The 25,153-nt window shown below is 40.9% G+C and overlaps 1 protein-coding gene across 1 annotated transcript in view; it reads left to right on the top strand.

The window, feature by feature from the left end:
- The window catches only part of SLC2A13 (solute carrier family 2 member 13), a 111,938-nt gene that overhangs the window by 10,040 nt on the left and 76,745 nt on the right, over positions 1-25,153 (top strand). Inside the window, exons 2-3 of the mRNA XM_066634136.1 lie at positions 8,007-8,166; positions 9,766-9,974. Coding sequence (XP_066490233.1) covers positions 8,007-8,166; positions 9,766-9,974 — 369 coding nt within the window. The remainder of the gene's footprint in view (positions 1-8,006; positions 8,167-9,765; positions 9,975-25,153) is intronic.

Raw genomic sequence — 25,153 nt, forward strand, 5'->3', positions numbered from 1 at the left:
CCGCAAGTGGCCCCAGGGCCGGGGTTTGGGCACCCCTGTACCAGTCCCTTCTGTCATGTGAGGTGGTGATGTGTGATTAGACCTTCTCATTGAAAGTGCACTGCTCAGACTATGGAGTTAATTTACCCTAGGAGGTTCATCATATTCAGGTGGATGGTGGTGATTGCCTGTTTTCTGGCATTGTATGAGGTTTCTGCATTTTTGCTGATTTTCTTATGTACTTTTCCTGCAGTAATGGATTTTATGCAGTGCTAAAATGATTTTTATTGTTGTGTGATATAATTTTACAAGTGTGTAAGCTTCTCTGAGGACTCGTGGTAGTAGAAGGAGCAGAATTAAAATGACTTGATAGTTTCTTTATTTGAAAACCATTTATTTCTTGAAAAAACATGAATGCTAACTGGTGGCTATAACACTGAATATTTTGCAACTAAATGGGGCCAGTTTGTGCAACCCAAGAGCATAATTCAAAAACTTTGCGTATACAGTCTACATGCACCGCTGCTTAGAAACCAAACACATTTCCTTAAATCAGTCTATATGTATAGTATGTTGACATGGAAGATCACTCTCTTAATGCTAAGGGTGTAATCCCATTCATGTCTATTGAGTGTGAAGTACTATTGAATGAAGTAGAATTGATGTTTTTTTACTATAGAAATAAATATCAGACTGTGAGAAATATCTAGAATTTCTGAATGCCGAGTGCTTGTAATTCTTGGAGAAACCATCATTCCAAGAAATATTTCTAACCTGAGATCTGGAAATATTACAGAGCTCAAGTAGTTAATTTGGCAGAACATGGGAATACAAAGCCCTCCATACTGTCTTGGTAGATGATCCTGTGAAATACAGGGTGGCACTTGTATGTCATCCGTGATGAGTTGCTAGTTCTGGGTTCAGTAGGACGTCCACAATGCTAAATAAAACACATGACTTACTGTGTGCTTTTATAATGCGTAGCTTCAGAAGTCAGGCCACTTCTCCGTGTTAAAACTGTTGAGCAGATGGGCATGAAGAGATGTGTACATCTTAGCATATTGCTAATACATTTAGATGTTTACAGAATTAACTTTGTTTAAGAGGAAGCCTATATAATTCAGCAAAAATAAGTCTTATAGCATGTTAAAGACTAACCATTTTATTTCAGCATAAGTTTGCATGGACCACCTACATGAAGTGATAAAGATTCCCTTTGCCCACCTTTAAAAAACCATTGACTTTTCTTGTCAAGCTAAAGGGTCATAGCTCATTGAAATGTCATGTTTCAATTTGTTACTTTGAAGATTTTTTCTACCCTAACTGCATCCACCTGAATTAAGTTGAGCTGTAATGTCCTAATGTAACTAGAGCAGTGGTTCTCAAACTTTTTAGCACCGGGACCTGCTTTTTACAATGACAATCTATCGGGACCCTCCGGAAGTGATGTCACTAACCTGAAAGTGATGGCATGGCGAAAAGTGACATCAAAGGGGAAAATTTAATGCTCACCATATCACAAAATCAAATCAGTAAACTAAAAGTTTACAATAAGTTTAAAAAATTCCCCAAATATCCCAAAGGCTGCAATCCTATCCACATTTTAAAAATGCACATTGAAGTGAATGGGATCACCTGAAACTAGCTTGCAACCCACCTAATGGGTCCAGACCCACAGTTTGAGCAACAGTGTACTAGAGACCATCTTGTTGCTTTTTGTAATGGCCCCTGATTAAAAATGGGTGTATTTCAATAAGCTTGTTCTTCTCAAACGCTAGTATTCTGGAGTACTGTTCATCCCCCTCCCCCAATAACCTCCCCATCCAGTGTGGAATAGACATGAGACTGTTTTTTGTTCTACCTTGATTTAGCATAGCCTGATTAGGAAGGGGAAAGGGTTGAGACTTAAGTAAGCATTTATTGGATTATGTCTTCTGCCATGTCACCCAATTCAATTAAAACTAAAAATCCATGCTTGCAGTCAGAGAGCTACTGTGATGTAGTGGTTGGTGCTTCTGACTAGGAAGACCTGAATTCAAATCCCCATCTAGCCATGTGGCTCATTGCATGATGACCTTGGGCCTGATTTACTTAAGCGGTCTGTTGTGAGGATGAAGTGGGCCATGTATAGTGCCCTGATTTTCTAGAAGTAATGAGATAAAAAAACACAGATAATTTCCAACCTTTTAATACAGGGATTGGGAACCAAGGTACTGTACAACTGGTTCCCATACAGTGCAAACACCTGTAGAAACTGAGGTGAATGTCAAAGCAATTTATTGCAAGACTGTCAGCCCAATCCTATCCACACTTTTCTGGGAGTAAGCCCCATTGAGTCTAATAGGACTTACTTCCTATACATAGGATTGGGCTGCCATTCTCCATAAAACATCATATTGTTGTTTGGGGGGGATGGGACAGTAAATCCTATTGAGACTAAAAGACCCAATTAAATGTCATAAAGTATTATGCTGCATCCTGATCAGGAAATAGCAGCGTTTCAGTTTTTTCCTGCATGATTTTTTCCCCCTAAATATTGATAAATGTCATTTAGGAAGAAAAAAAATTTACTGTCCACTTGTGAAAAGTTACACAAGAGTCTGTGTTTGCTCTGACTAAGAGTCTGTGGTTTGGAAAGCTATTTCACCCAAAATAAAACACTTGCACTGCACTTCAAAAGTGAGTACAGGTGTGCCCCCTTATCCGTGGGGTTTCCGTTCCGGAACCCCCCTGTGGATACCTGCAACTGTGGATATGGGCAAATACTCATCCCCACGGTCAGTGGGCTGCCTCCCCACCCTCTGGAGGGGAGGGGAGCAGAGCTCCTCTCATCTCCGGAGCGGGTGCTTGGGGAAATGCATGCTGGGGGTGACCTGGACCTGATCTGTGGATAAGTGAATCCGCAGATACAGGATTGCAGGTATTGGGGCCCCCCCGTACGTGTTTTATGGTTGCATGATGATTATGATATTATTGGAATCATTGGATGAAGCAGTTTATGCTCAGACTCTTGGCAGTTGGCAAGACCAGTTTTACCGTCAGCTGTGTAAAGGTTATAATGGTGTCTTGTTGGGCAGAAAGTGCTGCATTCATTGTTGATTTTTTTTCTCATCTGTTTCTGCTGCCTTTTTCACACTTCTTCCGAATCCTTCAATTGAGCAATAAAACTCTTATCTCAAACTGTCATGCTGGTGATGGAAAAATCAGAAGTGTTAATAGACATTTCTGCCCAACTGTGTGCAAAAAACCTGAGGATTTATTCATGCCATATGAGATAGATAGAACTGAGAGTTTGCCAACCAAGAGGTGAAAGAGATGGAAGCAACACTGTCTAAAATTAAACATTTAATAAAAATGTGGAGTTTCATAAGGCTTTAGCAAAAGCACATTAGGGAAACTGATTCTCATCAAACTACTAAGATGCTTGATGACTAGAAGTCATTCTTCCAGCTGCCAGATATTTCCGAATATTTTGGGGGCAAAGGGAAGGTTCTATGCAGCTCTGTCTTCCAGGAAACCACTCCAGTGTGTATACTTTAACTTTTTATTCAAGCAAGTGGTTCCCCCTTTATTGCTTCAATTCTTATAACCTTCTTGATAACCCAATTGGATGAAATAACTCAAGACAGAAAATTGGGAGTTGTGCAATAAATGTAGTGGTTCCACAATGCTAGAGAGCCAGTTTGGTTTTCCTTCGTAGTGTCACACAGCCAATTAGGTGGGAGGGCAGGAAGCATTGTCCTTGCTCTAGATGTCAAGGAGAAGCTGTGCAGTGAACATTTTTACCTGTTCTCAGTTTTCACCTTGAAAAATTGCTGAAGTGCAGCAGTAGTCTTCACAAGAGGGAGAATATTCATGAATACTTATTTTTGGCTCTGTGCCAGTTATACTGTTAGCTTGATATTAGCCATTCTTTTAACTTGTTTGGGATTAATAGGAATGCATATTATTAGACTGAATGCATGACCCAAGGGTTGCTATAATGAGGCAGATCAAGTAACCTTATTTCATGTTTTCCAGTGGCCAGTACTGGGAAGATGCATAAGAAATAATCCTTTTAGGCCACTCAGTTCATGAGAGAATTTTTCTCTGCCCTCTATGGGCATGTCAAAGATAAAAATTGGGGCACTCTGCATGCAAAGCAGAAGGTTTACCACTGACTTGCATCCCCTTCCTGATGCATTCTATGCCTTTAATTGTTTGAATCATGACTTGTACAGGTGCTCAAAAATCTTATTAGTTACAGCATTACTGTGGTCAGCCTGTTTTCTCCAAGGATGAAAACAGGGGAGTTTTTCCTTGTGGTTAGCATACCCACAACTCTTTCTATTCCCTTACATACAGTAGCTGAATGGGAGAAAACTTTGGTAGTTAGTATCCACTGCTACTTTCCCAAGCTACAAGTCAGAGCAGGGATGTTTGATGAAACCGCCCCTCTTAGAAATCCCTGAACCTCAGGGGTTCTTATTAAAAATCATTAACTTCCTGCTTCCAGTTAATGTTGTTCTAGTTTTTTCAAGCATTCAGGCTGCTGACAACCTACCAGAGGCGTAGCTAGGTCATTTGACACCTGGGGCCCATAAATTTTTGTCACCCCACAAGACATAATTAATCAATTTAATTATTCAATTATTATTATTATTAATTATTTATATTCACATTTTTATACCACCTTTCCTCTAAGCAGCTCAAGGTGGTGTATATGATTCCTCCCCTTATTTTGTCCTCACAACAACCCTGTGAGGTAGGTGAGACAGAGATAGTTACAGTCATGACATGAAATGAATAATAATAATGGCCAGAAAATAAATGCAGTGAATATTTCCCCACAAGCAGTGGACAGTATTCTGCATCAAATGGTATATAACGTGGTGGTATTCCTAAAAGCCATGATTTCCAGAATTTTGGTCACTAGGGTGTCACCCCTCCCCCCCCAATGTCTCATTGGCCTGTTTTGAGTTAAGGCAGTGGTTCTCAAACTTTTCACACTGTCACCCACTTTTTAGAATGACAATCTGTCCAGGACCCATCAGAAGTGATGTCATGGCTGGAAGTGAGATTATCAAGCAAAATAAAATAATTATAAATAAATTAAAGGAAAACAAATAAGGGGAAGCCAGCCCTGTTTCACCAAGTGAATTTTCTCTGTAACCTGCCTGCAATAACACCCCCCCCCTACAAAAACTCAGTTTGATTTTCAGCCGTCCCCAGTGCCCACCTTACCAACTGAAGCCTCTGTGTATTCTTTGCGGGGGTGCTGCCTTCTGGAGCATTTGTTGAGCTCCACTTTCATCAGATTGGGATCATGCAGCTAGTCTTCTATTCCCCTGTGCCGAACTTGACCAGCAGCCAAGGCACATTTGCTTACTCACAAGTAAACGGAACCCCTGAGGCTTGCTTTCGCTTTTCATAGGGCTCAATACATTTGTCTGCTTGGACGGGGGGCCACTTCCTTCTTGGGTGTTTTGGGGGGGCTGCTTTCATTGGATAGGAACCATTCTGGTGTCGTTGGGTTCCTCTCAGCCTGCCCTTTCCGACAGACTAAGGCACGTTCGCCTACTTGCGAGTAAACGTGATATGGCTCTGTTTCACTTTCCATAGGGCTCCATGCATTTTTTGTTTCTGTTTTTTTGACCATAACTTTTGATGGAAAGGAGGTATTTCACTCTGATTTTTTTGTACTGCATTCTGCTAGAAATTTCGCATCCAACTGTATATAGCACGAGGGGGTTATTCCTAACCTCTGTGATGTTAGCGATGTTGGCTCATTTGTGGTGTCACCCCCTTCCAAGGCTGGTACCTGGGGCAGACCGCCCCTCGCTAGCTACACCACTGCAACCTGCTAAGCATTGCTATAAGCTTGAATGCTTATTGTGACCTATACAAGCAAGACCATTTTTACCCTATAAATCTTTCAGTAACAGTAATGGTGCAGGGGAGGGGAACCCACAGAAACAGGGTTTCTCCCTTATCTGTGGTTTCTGTATCTGTGGGGGTGGGGCTGGAAGAGATCCCCACAGATATGGGGGCTGCCTGTATCAATCATTCAGCAGCTAACCAAGGATGGGAGGGGATGTGTGTATGTGGGGGAGGTAATTCATATAAAAATTTACAGAGAAGTGTAATAGTTACTGAAAGTTTAGTGTCAATTGAGAATTATGGAATGTCCATTCAGCGAATCAGTTCACCTGCCTTGCTGAGCAGTTCTCAGAAGAGATCAGGCAGACTTCTTCTGTTAGGGAGAATATATGTACTTTGACTCCTCGGAGTGCTTGCTTGAGAATGTTTTTGTGGCAGCTTACTTACCAAAAAAAAACCATGCAGATATCAAAGCAACTTAAAAGCATCAAAAGAATAAAAAAGCAATATCCCTAAGGTATACTTGCTCATTGACTGCCCACTCATAGCCAGAAATAAATTATTTCCAAAATCTTGGGAGAACAAATAAGTCTTCACCTCTGTCCTAAGAGCAGGTATGAAATGAATTTCTGAAGTATACATATCACTGTTGTAGACCGACCACAAATGTTCTACTCAGGATGCCTCCTGATGTTAATGTTTTGTTTGGTTAAGGGAACAGGAAGCAATGTCCCAAAAGATGAGGCTAATATTAGTATTGTAAAGGACTGGCTCAAAGTCTGAGGGGTCTGTGTGTGAGTGAATATTTACATGTGTGGTGACAGTTGCAGCTTGCTCACCTCTGTCTCCACCATTGGGAGCTTCTCTCACCCTCACCAGTTGTGATTGGGTTAGGGGTACATGGTGTCAGCAGAAGGTTCTACTTTGTCTTCTGGCTCAGCAGTTTCTCTTCCTCCTCCCGTCAGCAAATGGAGTAACAGGGCAGCATGTGATTATGGAGTATGTAATGACACTAAAAATGAAATTGACAAGCAATCAATGCTATCAAAGTCTAAAGCAAGTCTACACAATTCTTTAAAAACTGCACATTGATACTTAATTCTCTGTTTTTTGAAGTCTCTTTCAACAGTACTATAATATTTTTATTCCTGTTGAAAAAGATGTGTGTTCTGGGTAAGGGCCAGCTAAAGTATCTAAAATTGTTTTTGTGGCCAGGGATGATGGCACTATTTGACTTGATATGAGGCAGTTCTTTGTGGAACAACGAGTTTTAAAGACTAACGTGTAATTTATATAGTTTAAATAACTTTGAAGGTGGAAGTGGATTAATTTAAATGCTAGGTGGATTTTGATGCATGAATTGGATAAACCACATTTTAAAAAGTGTATCTGCATAAACTGGCTAGGCTACTTTTGCTTAGTGGTTTTGGAAATCAAATAAGACTCCAGATCTTGAATTGTTTTTAAGTCTGATAAGCCTCTTTGGCTCAAATCCTGTACACACTTACCTAGGAGTTTGTTCCATTAAAATCAGTAGGGCTTCCTGCTGAGAAGACTTGCTTACACTACTCCTAGTTGCATCAGTGGAAATATACAAGTATCAAGGGCTCGCTGAACTGACTTTGTGGTTAATAATGGCCTGAGATATTTTAGTTTCTGCCAGCATCCCAGAAAGAGTTTTCATATAGTCAGTTGATGACAGGCACAGTATCTTATACTTATTTTATATGTCTGAATGGCAGAATGTGTGTACTGCATCCCCCACACTGCCATGCGTCCAACACCTAAGATATCACTTGATTATCTCCTGATCTCATCTTAACTGAAATGTTTTCAGCATGCTTTGCAACTTTCCACTTACATTTATAGGCCTATAACCATATTTTTAACTTGAATATCTTTCAAGTGTACGTATTGTTAATATGTGTAATTTATAAATAGCACTTTTTCTGCAAAAAAACCTTTTCAATTTTTGTGAGCTTCGAGGATCATAAGTGTTGGATAATTGTGATTATGTCAAGAATGTGCTGTATTCTTGTTAAGAAAAGATCTGTTTCGATATTTTTATTGTTTGTAAGTTGCTTTGAGGAAGATGTATGCAGAAAGTTGATTTATACATTATAGCACTGCATAAGTATTGTATACTAATTCTAATTCATCTCTTGTAGGTATTGCTTCTATGACCGTTCCAGTATACATTGCAGAAGTTGCTCCACCTCATCTAAGAGGCAGATTAGTTACTATAAATACACTCTTCATCACAGGAGGACAGTTTTTTGCAAGTGTTGTAGATGGAGCCTTCAGCTATCTTCCAAAAGGGGGATGGAGGTTGGTATGAATTTTGTTTCTGTTTTAGAGTAAGCATGAAGTTGAACTAGTGGCTACAACTTGGATCCCCCCAAAAATGAGTGGAGGAAATGACTTGGGGTGCAATCCTAACCGCTAGTTATGCCAGCATAGGAGGCCCTGGAGGGTTGCAAACGTGCTGGAAAGCACATTTGCGCCTCCATGGGTGGGAACAGCGTCCTCTGTGGCAGCTCCTGTGCCGCTGCTTGTCACAAGCAGCAAAGTTAGGAGTGGGGGGCAGAGAGGGGCGGGAGGGGGCATTTCTGGGCGGGGGAGGGCGGGTGATGTGCAGCCCCATGGGCGGGCATGCGGGGAGCTGGAGGCAGGGCCGGGACCCGGTGGTTATGTTGGATCCCAACCCCCATCCCCGGAGAGAATGGAGCCAGCTTCTAGCCGCTCTCCTCTCCTCAGACTTGCGCCGCCTCCAGAGGTAGCGCAGGTCCGAGGAGACCCATTGGGGCGCACAGCCCTTACCCAGGGGTAAGGGGAAGAGTTCCCCTTGCCTGTGGCTGAGCCGTTGCACCCAACAGACCTGCATTGGATGCAGCGCAAGCCTCCTGGCTTGCCTGCTCCAGCGGAGGCTTGGATTGCGCCCTTAATGTGTGTTTGTGTGTTTTTTTTATGAAGGCTGGAGGAAGCACTAATTTTCTTGTAGTGCAGAATAACAAAGTATTGGCAATATGTTTGATGCATTTGGCTAAGAAATCAGTGAAGAGTAAACATTTACGTACAATATCAGTAGTATACATCTAAAACTGTTAATATTTCTTGGCAAGAGTGGCTTGACCAGATCTGCTGTTTGAATTGGGGAGATCTGCCATCTTTACTAATATACACCCCTCAAAAATAAACTTCCCAAATAAATTGTTAGCCTGCATGGGTATGCAGAACACTGCTATTGCTACTACAGCCTCTTTATCCACTTGGCTACTTAGGAAAGGATGGGAACAAGGTGAGACATAGCAATCTGGAGCCTGCTTCTCCTTATTGTTGGCTCTGACATTGCCTCCTTCCTCTTGTTCCATATGGTTGTGTTGAGATCAACAGTATGAGCAGAGTGCTCATCCTGTTTATTTCAGAAAGGATTGCATGGAGTGAAAGGGAACAAGTGATGTCGGAGATGAAGATAAGGGGGCAATGTGGTCTTTGGATCCCTGAGATCCATTTCTCCTTCTGCACCTGGTTATGTTCCTAATCAGCTGGGTGGTGCAGTGGGAGCTTTTTAATCTTCTGATAGGAGAGATGAACTGCTGTTGCCCCAATCCTCTTTCAGCAAGTGAAAAGAGGATTGCACATTGATCAAAGCAGCTTGGGGGCAGTATGCAGGGCACCTCATCAGTTCACCACTTCCGCTAGCTTACTGTTTAAAGTGAGCCCTTCAGCCAGCTCATGGCTAAGCTGGCCCTGTTCCTTGGAATGGCTGATATAGAATCTCAGAACATAAATTCTGTGCTATCCTGTCCCTTACCTAGGGAGGCATGGTGCATTCAGAAAGTAGTTAAGGCATTAAACTCTTGCTGATTTGTATAAGGAAAGTTTTGATAGATCTGCATTAAAGAGATATTTTTTCTTTTTTTAAAGGTATATGCTGGGTCTTTCAGCTGTTCCAGCTGTAATACAGTTTTTTGGCTTCCTTTTTCTTCCTGAAAGTCCCCGTTGGCTTATTCAGAAAGGCCAGACTCAGAAAGCACGAAGAATTCTTTCTCGAATGCGGGGTAATCAAACAATAGATGAAGAATACGATAGTATCAAGAATAATATTGAAGAGGAAGAAAAAGAAGTTGGCGCAGGTAGGACAATTCCTGGTCCATCCTTTATATGCTTATTAGCTAAGGGCCCAATACTATCCAGTTTTCCAGTGCTGGTGTTACTGTGCCAATAGGATATGCACTGCTTCTTGTGTTGGGGAGACAGTCACAGAGGCCTCCTCAAGTTATGGGAACATTTGTTTCCTTACCTTGGGTCTGCACTGCGGCTGCACCGGTGCTGGAAGGTTGGATAGGATTGGGCCCTAAATCAGGTGATGACTGGGTAGCAGTGTAATATACGTATTTTTAACAAATACCTAAAATAAACAAGGTGACTGTCAGAATTGCTTCTTAAAACTTTTAATTCAATTCTGTGCATGTTTACTCAGAAGTAAATGATCACTGAGAAGTGGGGCTTATTCCAGGTAAGTTGATTGCCTAGAAAAAAGGTGAGACGTGGGTTTTAAAATCTTTATTGCATTTATACCCCACCTTCCTTCTGTCATGGAACTCATGTCATTATACACATGGTTGCCAGGCACTATTTATTATTTGTTAGTAGAATTTATATCCCACCTAAGTATAACAATCGAACATTTAAAAAACAATAAACACATACACAACAATTGGTTCCCCCCCCCCAAAAAAAAAGAAAAGAAAAAGGCCATGCCCCCTTGTGTCAGCATTAAAAGGTAATCAGACCTAAACTTGCTTAACTTCACAGGCACTAATCAGACCTAGACTTGCTTAACTTCAGCAAGGTAACTGTATTGTGTACCTTCAGGGAACCTTTGGTTTCGTTGAATAATTTATGCTTAAATTATTCTTCTGTTTAAATTAAAAATGCTTTGTTTTCCAGATGGTAGGGGCATTCATTAATATATGTATTACTCTATCATTATAGAGTATGGTGAAGCATTGTCAAGAGACTGTGCACAAAATCTTATTTTTTGCATTAGGAATGGACATTCTGCATGAAAATCTCTATAGTAACATAGGTGACATATAGTAACATGTAGTAACATAGGTGTATTAACGTAGGTGAAACATATGTTAGGAAAGATTATAAGTTTTAAGGATACCTAGTAGCTTCTCTGAAATATTCATACATTAATGGTAACACTGAGGTTTGAAACCTTAAAACTGAGTAGACTTTTTGAAACTCCAGGATTTTCCTTTAGCTTTTCTGAGAAGAGCTGCTATTATTCTTCCCTCTTCTTGGTTTTAATGCTAATGGTGGTGAAAATCATAGTGTTTCAATTTTTTTGTTGTAGTCAAGTATAGCCAACTTGAGTTAGAAATCCTGCCCTTAGCTGTAAGTAGTAAATAGCAATACCCAGGAGGCCCCACTTCAGAAATTGTATTACAGTATTTATTTATTTTATTTAAAAGATTTCTACCTGCCTTTCCTCTGCTGAAAGCAGATGTCCAAGGCAGCTTACAATTTATAAATTAAAAAAAAATTCCAATAAACAGTAGAGTTAAAAAGAGAGAGAAATTAAGTATATAATACAACAAAAGGAAAAGGAAATACAATGGGCTGGGAAAGCACCAAGTGGAGGAGGGCAAAAATAACTCACAGAACTGCTATTGAGGCATGGGAGGCAGACAACCCAAAAGCAAAATGAAACAAATGGTTTTAAACCCTCGTCAAAATACCATGAGGGAGGGAGTAGATTTTAATTCCCCCAGTAGGGAGTTCCATAACTGTGGCACCACTACTGAGAAGGCTTGCCCCCAAGCCCTCAGCCCCCTAACTTGATAGAAAGGTGGCACTTGCAGGAAACCCCCCTCAGGTGACCTAAGAGGGTGGGCCAGAATATATGAGAGAAGATAACCTGACCCCAAACTGTGAAGGGCTTTAAATGTCAAAACCAGTACCTTGAATTGGGCCTGGAAGCGAATGTATATTTTGCATATTTTTTTTCCTCACAACAGACATGGTGATTTGGACACCCACTGAAAATTTTTAAAAATTATCTTTAAGTCTACATATGTGTATGTGTGTACATGTCTTTGCAATAAACTGACACAAGTAGTAAAGAACAAAACAATTTCCAGCTTGTTAAATTGACACTTCAAGTCCATAAAATTAAATTGGAATCTTTTTCAGCCTCTAATTTAACAAAACAAAAAAGAAACCCAAAAGCAAAAACAGCACATAATTGAGAGAAGGTCATTCTTGATTAGTTAATAAAAAAAATATTGGTCCCACTACACAAACAACTCACAGCCCAATCCTAACCAAATTTCCAGTGCCGATGCAGCCACAATGCAGCCACAAGAGAAGGGTACAAACATTCTCTTGCCTTGAGGAGGCCTCCAAGACTGCCCTCCCACTGCAGAATGCAGCACATGCCCTGTTGGCATAGCTGCATTTGTGCTGGAAAGTTGGTTAGGATTGGGCTGTCAGTTGGAAGCAGTTAGTAGGTTTTGTGATTAAAAAATTATTTGCTGTGCTATTTTTGCTTTGGAGTTTTGTTTTGTTTTTTTGCTTTTTGGGGTTTGACCTCAGTTGAGGTCTGGTGATGGTGTTATGAAAAATAAAGATGAAGGTTTTTCCTTTAAACATGTATGTTGCAAGTGACTTAATCTAAGAGCTCTGTACTTTCTCAGTGTAGCAGAAAAAGATCCAACGAGATCTGAATCTTGGTTTAATTAATCTCTGCTTCTGGCTTCTGCCAAAAAGCTGTCATGTAATCTTAGCTATTTGTGCTGTAGGGGCAAGTATGCAAGTCACAGTTTTCCATTTGATCTCCCCCGTGAAAGTCTAGTTATTAATCAGGCATAATATTGAATTACCACAGCTTCTCTGAGCCATCTAAATTAGGGATATCAGACGCATTTCATATAGTGGGCCAGAAAGCATACATGGTGCCTTTTGAGGACCAGAAGTGACATCTTTAAGCAGGAAGTAATGTCATTAAGCATATGATGACGAGAAATAAACACTTTGTTCTTGAATAGAAACTCATTAGCTGCAAATGAAAGAAGAGAAAATGTGCAAATCTTGATCATATTTTCAAAATATGGGAGAGCCCAATTATCACACAGGCTGCCGTTTTTGCAGGACTGCTTCTGCCGCAGTGTTGCTTTTCAACTTCTCAGCTGAGAGATGGTCTGCAAAGTGACACCTCAACAGAAGTGGCATTGCTTGAAAGGGCAGCCCTTTGGGCTCTCCCATATCTCCACAGTGTTCCTTGCCTTCTGAGGCTTCTTTCCATCTCTCTTGGCAGAAGCAGTGTTGCTGAAAAGGGTGTCTTCTGGAGAGCCAAATTATCATGGAGCCCAATAAACAGCTTCTGGTGTGCCATGTCTGGCCCACAGACATTATTATTATTATTATTATTATTATTATTATTATTATTATTATTATTATTATTATTATTTATATACCACTTTTCAACGGAAAGTTCACGTATTATGTTTGATACCCCTGATCTAGATAATCATAGTTGTATCTAATCTATCACAAATTCTATCCACTTGATCTAACAATTACACAGTATCCATAAATTTAGATTTAAAGATATTGTAAAGGGTTTTTTTAAGTGTTCATATGTGTTTAAAATTGTCCTGAATTTGTTTATTTTAAAAATTTATAAAACTAAAAAATGAAATAAAGGAAAAAACCAAAATCGGGAACATGATGATGTATTTCATTTTAATAAGGAGGGGATAGGATAATTGGCAGGATAATGGCAGGAGGTCTGGCTCGGTTGGTAGAGCTGCCGCCTTGTATGCCTGAAGATCTGAGGCTGCCAGTTCGAAACAACCAGAAGTACCCGAGAACTGAGGACACGCTGATATACTGATGAGCAGACCCTCAGTGGCAGAGAGCAGTTGCCGTCAAGTGGAGCGTGGGAGGCGAAGGGCCAGAGAGAGGCCAGACCGGGAAGGAATCCAGCTGGAAGGAGGAGTTCTATGAAAGACTAGAACTATTCAATTGTAAAAATCCCTACAGGGGTTTAGAATAGCCTGCCTATGTAAGTAGTTGGCAACCTTCAGTCTCGAAAGACTATGGTATCGCGCTCTAAAAGGTGGTTCTGGCACAGCCTCTAGTGTGGCTGAAAAGGCCGATTCGGGAGTGACAATCCCTTCCACACTGGGAGCAAGTGCAGTCTGTCCCTGGTCTATCTCCCTGGCTATGGGCCTTCCTTCTTTGCCTCTTAGCCTCAGACTGTTGGCCAAGTGTCTCTTCAAACTGGGAAAGGCCATGTTGCACAGCCTGCCTCCAAGTGGGCCGCTCAGAGGCCAGGGTTTCCCACTTGTTGAGGTCCACTCCTAAGGCCTTCAGATCCCTCTTGCAGATGTCCTTGTATCGCAGCTGTGGTCTACCTGTAGGGCGCTTTCCTTGCACGAGTTCTCCATAGAGGAGATCCTTTGGGATCCGGCCATCATCCATTCTCACAACATGACCAAGCCAACGCAGGCGTCTCTGTTTCAGTAGTGCATACATGCTAGGGATTCCAGCACGTTCCAGGACTGTGTTGTTTGGAACTTTGTCCTGCCAGGTGATGCCGAGAATACGTCGGAGGCAGCGCATGTGGAAAGCATTCAGTTTTCTCTCCTGTTGTGAGTGAAGAGTCCATGACTCGCTGCAGTACAGAAGTGTACTCAGGACGCAAGCTCTGTAGACCTGGATCTTGGTATGTTCTGTCAGCTTCTTGTTGGACCAGACTCTCTTTGTGAGTCTGGAAAACGTGGTAGCTGCTTTACCGATGCGTTTGTTTAGCTCGGTATCCAGAGAAAGAGTGTCGGAGATCGTTGAGCCAAGGTACACAAAGTCATGGACAACCTCCAGTTCATGCTCAGAGATTGTAATGCAGGGAGGTGAGTCCACATCCTGAACCATGACCTGTGTTTTCTTCAGGCTGATTGTCAGTCCAAAATCTTGGCAGGCCTTGCTAAAACGATCCATGAGCTGCTGGAGATCTTTGGCAGAGTGGGTAGTGATAGCTGCATCATCGGCAAAGAGGAAGTCACGCAGACATTTCAGCTGGACTTTGGACTTTGCTCTCAGTCTGGAGAGGTTGAAGAGCTTTCCATCTGATTTGGTCCGGAGATAGATGCCTTCTGTTGCAGTTCCAAAGGCCTGCTTCAGCAGGACAGCGAAGAAGATCCCAAACAAGGTTGGTGCAAGAACACAGCCCTGCTTCACGCCGCTTCGGATGTCAAAGGGGCCTGATGTGGAGCCATCAAAGACAACAGTGCCCTTCATGTCCTTGTGGAAGGATCTGATGATGCTGAGGAGCCTGGGTGGACATCCGATCTTGGGGAGAATCTTGAAGAGGCCATCCCTGCTGACCAGGTCGAAAGCCTTTGTGAGATCTATGAAGGCTATAAAGAGTGGCTGTCGTCGTTCCCTGCATTTCTCCTGCAGTTGTCTAAGGGAGAATACCATATCAGTGGTGGACCTGTTGGCTCGGAATCCGCACTGTGATTCTGGATAAACGCTCTCTGCAAGTACCTGGAGCCTCTTTAGTGCAACTCGGGCAAACAACTTTCCTACAATGCTAAGGAGAGAGATGCCATGGTAGTTGTTGCAGTCACCCCTGTCGCCTTTGTTCTTGTACAGCGTGATGATGTTTGCATCCCTCATGTCTTGAGGTACTCCACCTTCTCTCCAGCAGAGACAAAGGATTTCATGCAGCTCAGTGACGATGATCTCTTTGCAGCACTTTAGGACTTCAGCAGGGATGCTGTCTTTTCCAGGTGCCTTGCCAAAGGCAAGGGAGTCCAGGGCCATGTGAAGTTCTTCTAGGGTTGGTTCACTGTCAAGCTCCTCCAGCACAGGCAGGCACTCAATGTTGTTCAGCGCTTCTTCAGTGACTACATTTTCTCTGGAATATAGCTCAGAGTAGTGCTGCACCCAGCGTTCCATCTGCTGCGCCCGATCCTGGATGTATGTAAACAGCCTATGTAAACAGCCTTGGATTAAAGTCCGAGGAGAAATCTGATGACAAAGAAAGGCGGTATATAAATACCTGTATAAATAAATAAATAAATAAAATAATAATTGCCAGCCTACAAATGAAAAAATGCCTGGATTCCAAAGCACAGCCAGTTCTGCCTGCTGAGGGGACTTTTTGTTTTTTGTTTTTTTGTTTTTTGTTTTGAAACTGTTTCTGAAACTCAGTGCCACATAGCAAAAGACTTATGAAATTGAGAGAACTTCCCCAGATGGCATGGGTGTTTGCTGTTAAACAAAACATCAAAAATGGCTGTCCAAGTCCTCATTTCCAATCTTTGCTGATTTCATGAGTAGTTGCATGCATCTGATATCTGAGTACTGCTGCTGACTGTGGTAAATACTATTAAGCAGCAACTGATAGAATTTCCTTATTTTCCAAGTATGCTTATGTCCTTGGAGCATATCTGTGCTTCCTGTTTTGGGACCTTGGTCTTTAGAATTCTACTGGTTTTTTTTCCATAAGAGATAAACATATTCCATATTTTAACATTACAAAATTATCATTGTCCTTAGAATTGCAAATGAAGTTAATAAGATTCTCTTAATTCTTAAGAGGGTAATTCTTTCCTTTCTCTGCAAGATCAGCGGCTTGTACTGATTAAGATTATCCAATAAAAAGAAATACACTGCTCCAAGCTGCATATATCTGTTTAGATATCAAATGTTCAATATAATTCATGTAAAAGGGCATTATAGACTCAAACTTTGGGGGATTAATTTTGACCACCCAAAATAGCAACTGCATAGTTTAATAGAATTTGATGATGCAGTTCTGGTCACAAAGTGGTAGGGGAGTTAAAAGCGATTATGATTATAGAGGATTAGTTTTAGTTAGGAATAACATTCACATTTTTTTTAAAATTCAAAACTTATATGGTGAAAATACTAGTGGTGGCATATGCTGTCTGACTTTTGCTGGGTGAACATTTAAGTGCATAAATTCAAACATATTGCTTTACCGTTCCATCCTTATTGTATTATTAGAGATGTTAGGAGGTAGGTTGTTACCTTGACTGCTGTTTTGATTTTGTTGTTTTTCAACTGCAGTATTAACACTTACAATTTTACAGTTTTTTTGGCCAATTGCGGATATTAATTGTAAAGATTTTTTCTGTGTGAGGATCCAAGTCCTGGTATCAAGAAATAAAAGCTAGCGTTTTATTCCAGCTAGCAGAATGAATTACAAGGCAATCCTGAGAGGGGTAAAAGTGAGGTTATTTCATTTTATTCGTAAAAAAAATTATTCAGTTTTTTGATGCTATTTTGTGTTATTTTGTATTTACCATTTTCAAACATTTGTTTTCATAATTTAGTATGCAAGTAATCACATGGTAGTTGTTTGAATGGACCCTCACCTATCTAACACTACATGCAGACAGATCTTGCAGTCTTCTCAGGTCACCTCAAACTCAGTGGTTTCAATTCACAATTCGGCTGTCAGTTATTAAATATACAGTAAACAAGTATAGAGAAATTAAGTGCTATACATGCATGTATAAATCAGCACTAAGAAATGGATTCCACTGGAGGATTATGTGGAGGGGCTGTACAGATAAAAGTACTTTATTTTAGTCACTTCCATTGAGTTCTCTGGAGTTAGCTAAATAGTGTTGCTGATTTTCTCAGTCCTTTCTTGAAAAACTATGGGACAGGGGGAATTTGGCCTCATTCTGGTAGCTCCCAGGAATATATACTTCCTTGTATATTAGTGAAGAATTACCATTCATTCCTGTAGGGCTAAAATAAAGTAGTGCCCTAGATCACCATCATGGTGGAGACAAATCCTGACCCTGGTCATTGCCATCCTCCAGGGGGTTGAAGGAGAAAAGAGAAGAGAGCTCTAATTGTTCTGTTCAAATTCTTATACAAGGTTTCTCTGGACTTTTAAAATCTTTGTTCAGAGGCTCTTTGCATGCTTATCCAACCCTTTTTTTCCTGTTCTAGTACACAGTAGGAGTAGCAACAATTTAAACCTTAGACATAGTGAAACAGTAAATGTATAATTGGTAATCTGGGTGCTTCATTGTGCAGTCTATTCAGTTTTAACATGTTTAATTTTCAAAAGGAGTATGACACTAATTCTTGTTACTCTTGGCAGATATCAGTATTCTCTCTCTGTATGTCTTGTTGCTCCTCTAATCTAACATTCTCTTGCTTCAGCTAGTAAGAAAAAAAACTTCATTCTTACCATTGTCCTTTAAAATGCAATAAAATTAGCCATATTTTCCAAACAAAACAACCTAATGATAATAAGATACTTGGCAATTCTAACATTAATCGTACACCCTTCTTCTGTAATGGTAGAAACAGAATAGAACTTAAAAATACAAATGCTGTAGCACAGGTTTTTGATTTGCATTACTGTGGCAATAGGTTTCAGGTCATGTCTTTAAATATTAGGCCACTGGGGTACAACAAGTGCCTTTTAATTAGGGTGCTTGATTTCAGCAGCAATTTCCAACAAGGAAACGATAAAGAACAAGATTAGAAGAAACATTCCTCTTGAATGTTTCTATGATTATTATTTTGAGTAGTTAATTCCAAATCAAGCTGTCGGCTGCCTTTTGAAGGTTTTCATTTACTACCTTGATCATATTTTTTGCCACAGAAGATTAGTCTGATTCCTTTGTATGTATAGAAGTTATGACTATAGTTTGGAGCATATAAGTAAATACACTAGAAAAAATAATTGGTAGTTTGCAGTTAAGAAACATACAGCTGAGGCTATTATCAATGATAGCTTTCAGTAGGCAGTAAAATCACAATGCCACAGAAGTACTTGGTGGAAAGCAGTTTAAACTTTTTGTCTCTTTGTGCACACTTTTTTGCCCCTCATTTAAAAGTCTGACAGATTAACAGAACCCTCCTCTGTATTCTAGTACTGTATTTAGGAAACATGGAGTGGTTTACAACGTGCCTGTAGGGATAGTTCAAGTAGTAGTTTGTAAAAAAATTAAGAGGGAAAGTGAGACTCACCATTCTTCTCCACCCCTCCCACTCTTCCTGGCTTCATAGACCTGATACTAGGGACAGGTGCTTTCACTTACTTTTTGACCTGAGAATTGCCTTGGGTGAATAGAGGAGGTTTGGTGGATGAAACTCCATGAAACTATCTCTTCTGTATACCCTGAAGCTACTTATGTGGAAGGTTACAGTTGGCTGAAGGGCAGGAGAAAGTTGGCCTTGGAGGACCAACAAAGAGTGCTGTGGGGAACCCTTCTCATTTAACAATATCAATACAAAGTATGGAGGACCATAAGAGTATGGTGGACTGACCCATTGAATTGATTAGCGAACAAGTAAAGGTTGAGCCTGTTTATCTGTGTATCTGGCTCAATCTGAACCTCAACAGATTTCGGAAGCTAGAAGTGACATTTTAATGCCTTTTAAGGCATTCTGAGGCTTGGGGACAGCCTGCCTCCTTTGTCATTTTCCTTGAATGCTGCACTCTTAGCAATTATGTGCTGTCATCTTCCTGCTTCCAAATTCCCCTGGCAGCATTCACATTCTCACCTTTGAGAGTGGTCACCCCTGTGGTCGGAGTAGGTGGGGCTTAACTCACTGTCTGGTAGTGCAGGTCTGTGTGGATAAAGGCTTTCTCTCGAGGGATTTTGGCTGCTGACCCAGGAAGGGGGAGAGAGCCTCAGAAGGTGACATGGGAAGGTTTTTCCACCTGTTGTCCTTTTCCACATAGCCCACAGTGGCTCCTTCAACAGCCTGGTCTGGGGTAGGACTTGGTCTACCAGAGGTAGTCTCTGAGCCAGGCCCTCTGGCAGCTGTTCCTCTCTGGCCTTCTCATCATATGCCCCAGGCTGGTTTACATAGTCCTGGGAGACCCTCCTGGCTTCACCCCCAGAAGTCCATAAGGACAGGACTGCTCTGTTGCTCCCAAGGCTGCTGAACCATGCTGCTTCTGCACTGGACTGTACGCTTGGCTCAGCTTCTGTGTCAGCCATCCCTCCCTCACTGCCTCCATCTTCATTGGCCATGCAGGTGTCCGGTAGCCAGGCCAGTGTCCAGATGTCATGTCCTCATGGACCATGCAGGTTGGAGTGGGCTCCCACAAGGGCAGGGGATGCACCCACCATTGAGAATGCCAAGCATGGCTCTGTGGGCATTGTTCTTGGACTCACAGTGGGGCCAGAGCCTGACACAAACAGTTGGTGAGTCCAAATCCTAGCACACAAATCTCATAACCTTATAACAGACAGCTGGATATTGCCTTCATTTTGTAATACTGGACCTGAGAATATTTCCACTTTTCAACTTTCCTGAAGAAATCTTCAGAATTGATTTCAAAAAATGTATAATTTATGTCATTTCAATAATATATAGAATTAAATTGCATATATTTTTCTCTTAGCATGAAGCTCCTGATTAAATTAATAAGAGGGGATATAGTATAATCCTTTTCTATAATTGCATGGTGTGTGTTCCTTTTGAAAAAGCTAGATTTTAGTGGCTTTCTAAAATTGTGTTTAGCAAAGCAGTGAAATTAAAGTGTGAATGACTGTACTGATGATAGTATTGATTGATCTTTAACTCTAATTCTTCATTTATGTAGCTACTCTTCATTTTAGCACAAATGAAATGCTAATTTTATTGAAAAAAGAATTAAAAAGTTCTAGCTTTATTTTTCTCTTAAAAATTTTTAAAGGAGAAAAATGTCAATCTTTCAGCCCTTCTATCTGCAATATAGGGCAATACTGTGACATGTCCTACAGAGTTTTTGTAAGGATTACTGTGATTAATACAAAGTTACTATGGCAGGATTGCAGTTTCTGCAAAAAGCCAGAATTAATCAGCCATAATTCTAAGCAACTGTTGAGTTGAGCATCAGTGGCTTAAGCTGTTTAGAGAAGTATTGACCTCCTCTCATAATATGAGACCTCCGTAATCATTTAAGTAGTAGCTGGGTAATGGGTCAGTAGTGGTATTGCTCAGGTTTTCTGAACTAATCCCTAACTGGAGTTGTTTGCCTCTTTTATATCCACCACCCTCTTATACTTTATCACAAACCACCCTTCTAAAGAAAGTGGAATTTACAGCATGGCTCCACTAAAAGATCCTGTAGAATGTGATCTGGGTTGTTCAGTTTTATTAGGTTAACATCCTTCTTAAACATGTCTTTGTTGTTTTATGGAGGTTGGTTTCAGCTATGGAGAAACTGAAGTGTATTTTCATCATTTCCAAGATTGCTTTTGAGTTCATGATGGTGCAAACCTTTTGTGGAATCTTTTTTGAGTGTATCCTAGCAACAAGAACAGCAATATGTGCAAAGGCCATCGGGGACCTTCAGTTTAAAAAAAAATCTATAAACATAAGCCCACACAATTCCTAATATGAAGTCTAAACCACGCATGCTTTGAGATATCTCATAGTTGTTATTCCAGCGTACTAGGAACAGCAAAATATTTTACAGCATGTATTGAAACCTTTAGTATGCTAATAAGTTATTTAGGCTTAAAATGTCTCAAAATCTTTTGGTTTGAGAAGCAAGCAGTGAAACAGTAACATTAGGTTAATTGTGTTTTCTTGAGTTCCCAAAAGATTTGCAACTAATCTGACTATTTTTTAAAAACAAACTTCTTCTCAACAGCAGGCTTATGGATAAATATTTAATAAATACGAGTGTAGGAAACAACTTGGGATAACTACTGATTATCTACTATGATGATCAAAATAGTTCAATGACAGGAGAGGCTTTTGACAAAGTCAATACTTAGATATGCATAATGGCTTTACTAGAATCCATGGAAAGTTCTATTAAAGAAGATGTTACATGTTACTGAGCAAGCCTGATTTACTTAGCAAAATATTGCATGCATATGAAAATTCCATTTTCCGCAAAACGAGAAGCGGAGCGCGATCGCCCCACTCTCACTTTCTCTGACCCGAGGAGCCCTGCAGGCGCTCGTGCCTGGCTCCCCGCAGCCAGGGACGGCTGCTTCAGGGACTGGAGGGTGCACCCCAGTCCCTGCAGCCCGGTCTAAAGGGGAAGAGGAGCAATCATGCACTGCTTCCAGTTTAGCGGAGTGGGGCACAATCGCTCCGCTGTCACCTTGCCTGACCCGGGGAGCCCTGCCGAAGGTCGCACAGGGCTCCCCGCACCCCCGGGGGGATGCAGGGGGCTTGGGCAAGTGCACCAAGCTCCTGCAGCCCCCCTGAGCTCCACCCCACCCCCGCAAAGACTTACTGCGGGATTCAAACTCCCTGTGAGTTTGAAAACCGCAGACCTAAATGAAGGTAATGGGCATGGGGAGTATGGAGAACCAGATCCACTGATATATGGGGGGAGAGGACACCTATACTCATAATTTGAAAAATGAAACAAATTGCAGAGCTGACATAAGAGGAGCACATAAAATAAAAAAACACACCATCATAATTCAATGTGATGTGCTGGGTTGGTGGGTTTATCTGGATTCTAGGTTGGCTGAAATTCTTAGCTTTCTTCTTAAAATATAATTTCTTGTCATAGTACCAGGGATATTAGGGGGAGTGTGGAAGCAATATTCAGCCCAGTTCTTCAGCAAATTATCTTGGCTCCTGGCATTCTAGCTAATAAATGGAAGCTGTGCTTATGTGTAATTGATCAACTGAGAATGAAACAAACAATAACTCAGCTAGTTAGCCAGAATCTAGGAAACTGGACCTTTTTGTCGGTCTGGGACAGCTTCCTCCTAAATTGCCACAGGTTGTCATAACCAATGAAAATCCCTCACTGTGTATGTAATAATTTTTTAGATCATTTGAAACATGTTTCTCTCTAAGCACCGTATGAGGCTGCACTTGCTTTCTGTTTTGCACTTTGTGTTCTGGATTCTGTGAATTTTCTTTGGGAGATAGTTGATTTTTGGATACCTTTTACTTGCAGCAGGGGACATGGATTTGTTGTTGATGACAGCATAGTGGCTATATGCTCTAATATCAAAGTAATTTTTGGTATTTGCAGAGCAAATTTTGTATGGCATTTTATGAGCATATAGGGCTTGTACTATACAGAATGCTATACTGAAATAAAGAGAAGCTGGCAACAAGTTGTTTATAACAGTTCTGGCACCTGTAGCTGAGAATCTATGTGTGGAGTGCAATTCAAGTGTGCTTCAAGTGTGCTGTAGAAACTGGTATTCTGTACATCAATTTCCTTGCCTTACAAGTTTACTGCTACTCTCTTAGATGCTGCAACACTTGAGTACTGGCCAAAAGTGAGGTGGAAGACAATTATTTGACTGAGAGTGAAAGGTTCAGTTTTTGTTGTAGGATGGTAGGCTCATTTGCATGACAGCTGACATCACCAGATACACGTGCAGTCTTGCCAAAGTAAAGCTGTTGACTTTTTTGTAGAGAACACTAGGCCTTCAACCAAAGTGTGACCAGAAGTCATCAGGTGGTGGTAGTATGTAACTTCATGCTGTGAAAAGCTTCACCTGCTGATTTGTGCAGATCAGGCTGCTGTTAGGTCTAAGCCGCATTATCAGTTTTCACTGTATGTGCATGCTCGCTATTCTTACTGGTCTAATACGTAATAGAGGCCTGTGCTGGGATGACATGCACATGTGGTTAAGAGCAAGCATGGTCAGCTGGATCTCCCCCCACCTTTTCATTCTCATATTTTGGCAACTGACCAATAGGATAAAATTGTCTTAATTAAAGGCAAATAAAACTGTAGCTGCATGGCAACCTTCAGTGGATTATATTGGCTGAAATGGATTGTGATATCATGTTTGGTTGAGAGCTATTTTTTTTTTTAAGGATAAGCATGTTGCTTATTCTCCAGTAATGGGTGATTAATGAGCTTTCTCAGGGAGCATGTGAGGCAAAACTTTGTTTTCTGAGAGTTTAACAGCTTATCATGCTGGCACATGCACCCTTACAGTGTTCTCCCCTGCAAATTTTTTCTAGCACCAGCCATACCTGTTTGGAAATTGAGCCACTTGCATCTCCTTCCAATTAGACATTTAGGCAACATCACTACTGTTCTCTGGCTTGCTCTAGCTCCAGTTATAATTTCAGCTTAGTGACTGGTCTGCTATTACCTTCTCCTTTGTTTGTGCCAGGATTTTTGTGCAGTCCACTACTCCTATGAAGTTGGTCTTAAGACCTCTAGTAACTTCTTTCACACCAAAATTAACAGCATTTGAGAATAGCACTTGGAGAAGAAAACATGATCTAAATTAAGCTTATGGTCATGGATACTAGTATGGTAACTTGAACACGTGCATGTGGTGTCTTGGAAAGTGGGAAGAGAGAAGTAAGGAAGACAGAAAATACTTGCAGTAGCTTCACTCGATAAGAGATTTGCTTTCCTTTCTAGTGGAATTGAGATAAGATTTGTTATGATAGTTCAATTTATACTCTAGTTCTGACTAAAAATTTACCTGACTATTAAAATGAGCTGGACAGAATTCTTGACTCCTCTTGAAATTTGTGGCATCCCAACTTTACTTTCAATAAATTAGTTTTATAACTATCTTATTAGAACATAAGAACAGCCCCGCTGGATCAGGCCATAGGCCCATCTTGTCCAGCTTCCTGTATCTCACAATGGCTCACCAATCCATTGAAGGTTGCCTCAGGGAGCACACAAGACAACAAGAGACCTGCATCCTGGTGCACTCCCTTGCATCTGGCATTCTGATACAGCCCAATATTATCTAATATCAGCACATACACATTACGGCTTGTAACCTGTGTTTGCTAGCAGCTCTCTTGGATTTCACTATCTGTGGAATTTGGCATTCATGGGAGTCCTGGAACAGATTCTTAGGTGAACCTGTGTATAAATGTCAAAATGGAATGTGAGTTTTTGTAATGGACCTATTGGTTTGAATGTGTTTTGATAAAGAAAATGCTTGATATATGGAATGCACTGACTAGACATAAAATGTTGGTGCAATACATAACATTAATGACCAGAGCAATTTTTGGGTTGTAAAAGTGCTGTGAACATGAATATGATCTGATATTTTGTTGTCTGTTTTATGGACACATTGTTAGTTAAAATATGGAAATAAAATTTGATAGCAGAAATTGCACAAAGAAGCTTTAAAAAAACCCACTTTACTCTTTTGTTGTTCCATGTGTAGATATATTTTATAATGTTTTGGTAATAAAACTTTCAGTTCCCCTGCTGATACTCTATTATGTGCTTTTCTCTAGGGGGCTGCAATGATTTTACCAACTGACAGCCCAATCCTATGCATGTCTACTCAGAAGTAAGTCCCATTTGAGTCAATGGGGCTTA

Source organism: Tiliqua scincoides, chromosome 7 (assembly GCF_035046505.1).
Source record: "Tiliqua scincoides isolate rTilSci1 chromosome 7, rTilSci1.hap2, whole genome shotgun sequence".
Classification (NCBI taxonomy): Eukaryota; Metazoa; Chordata; class Lepidosauria; order Squamata; family Scincidae; genus Tiliqua; species Tiliqua scincoides.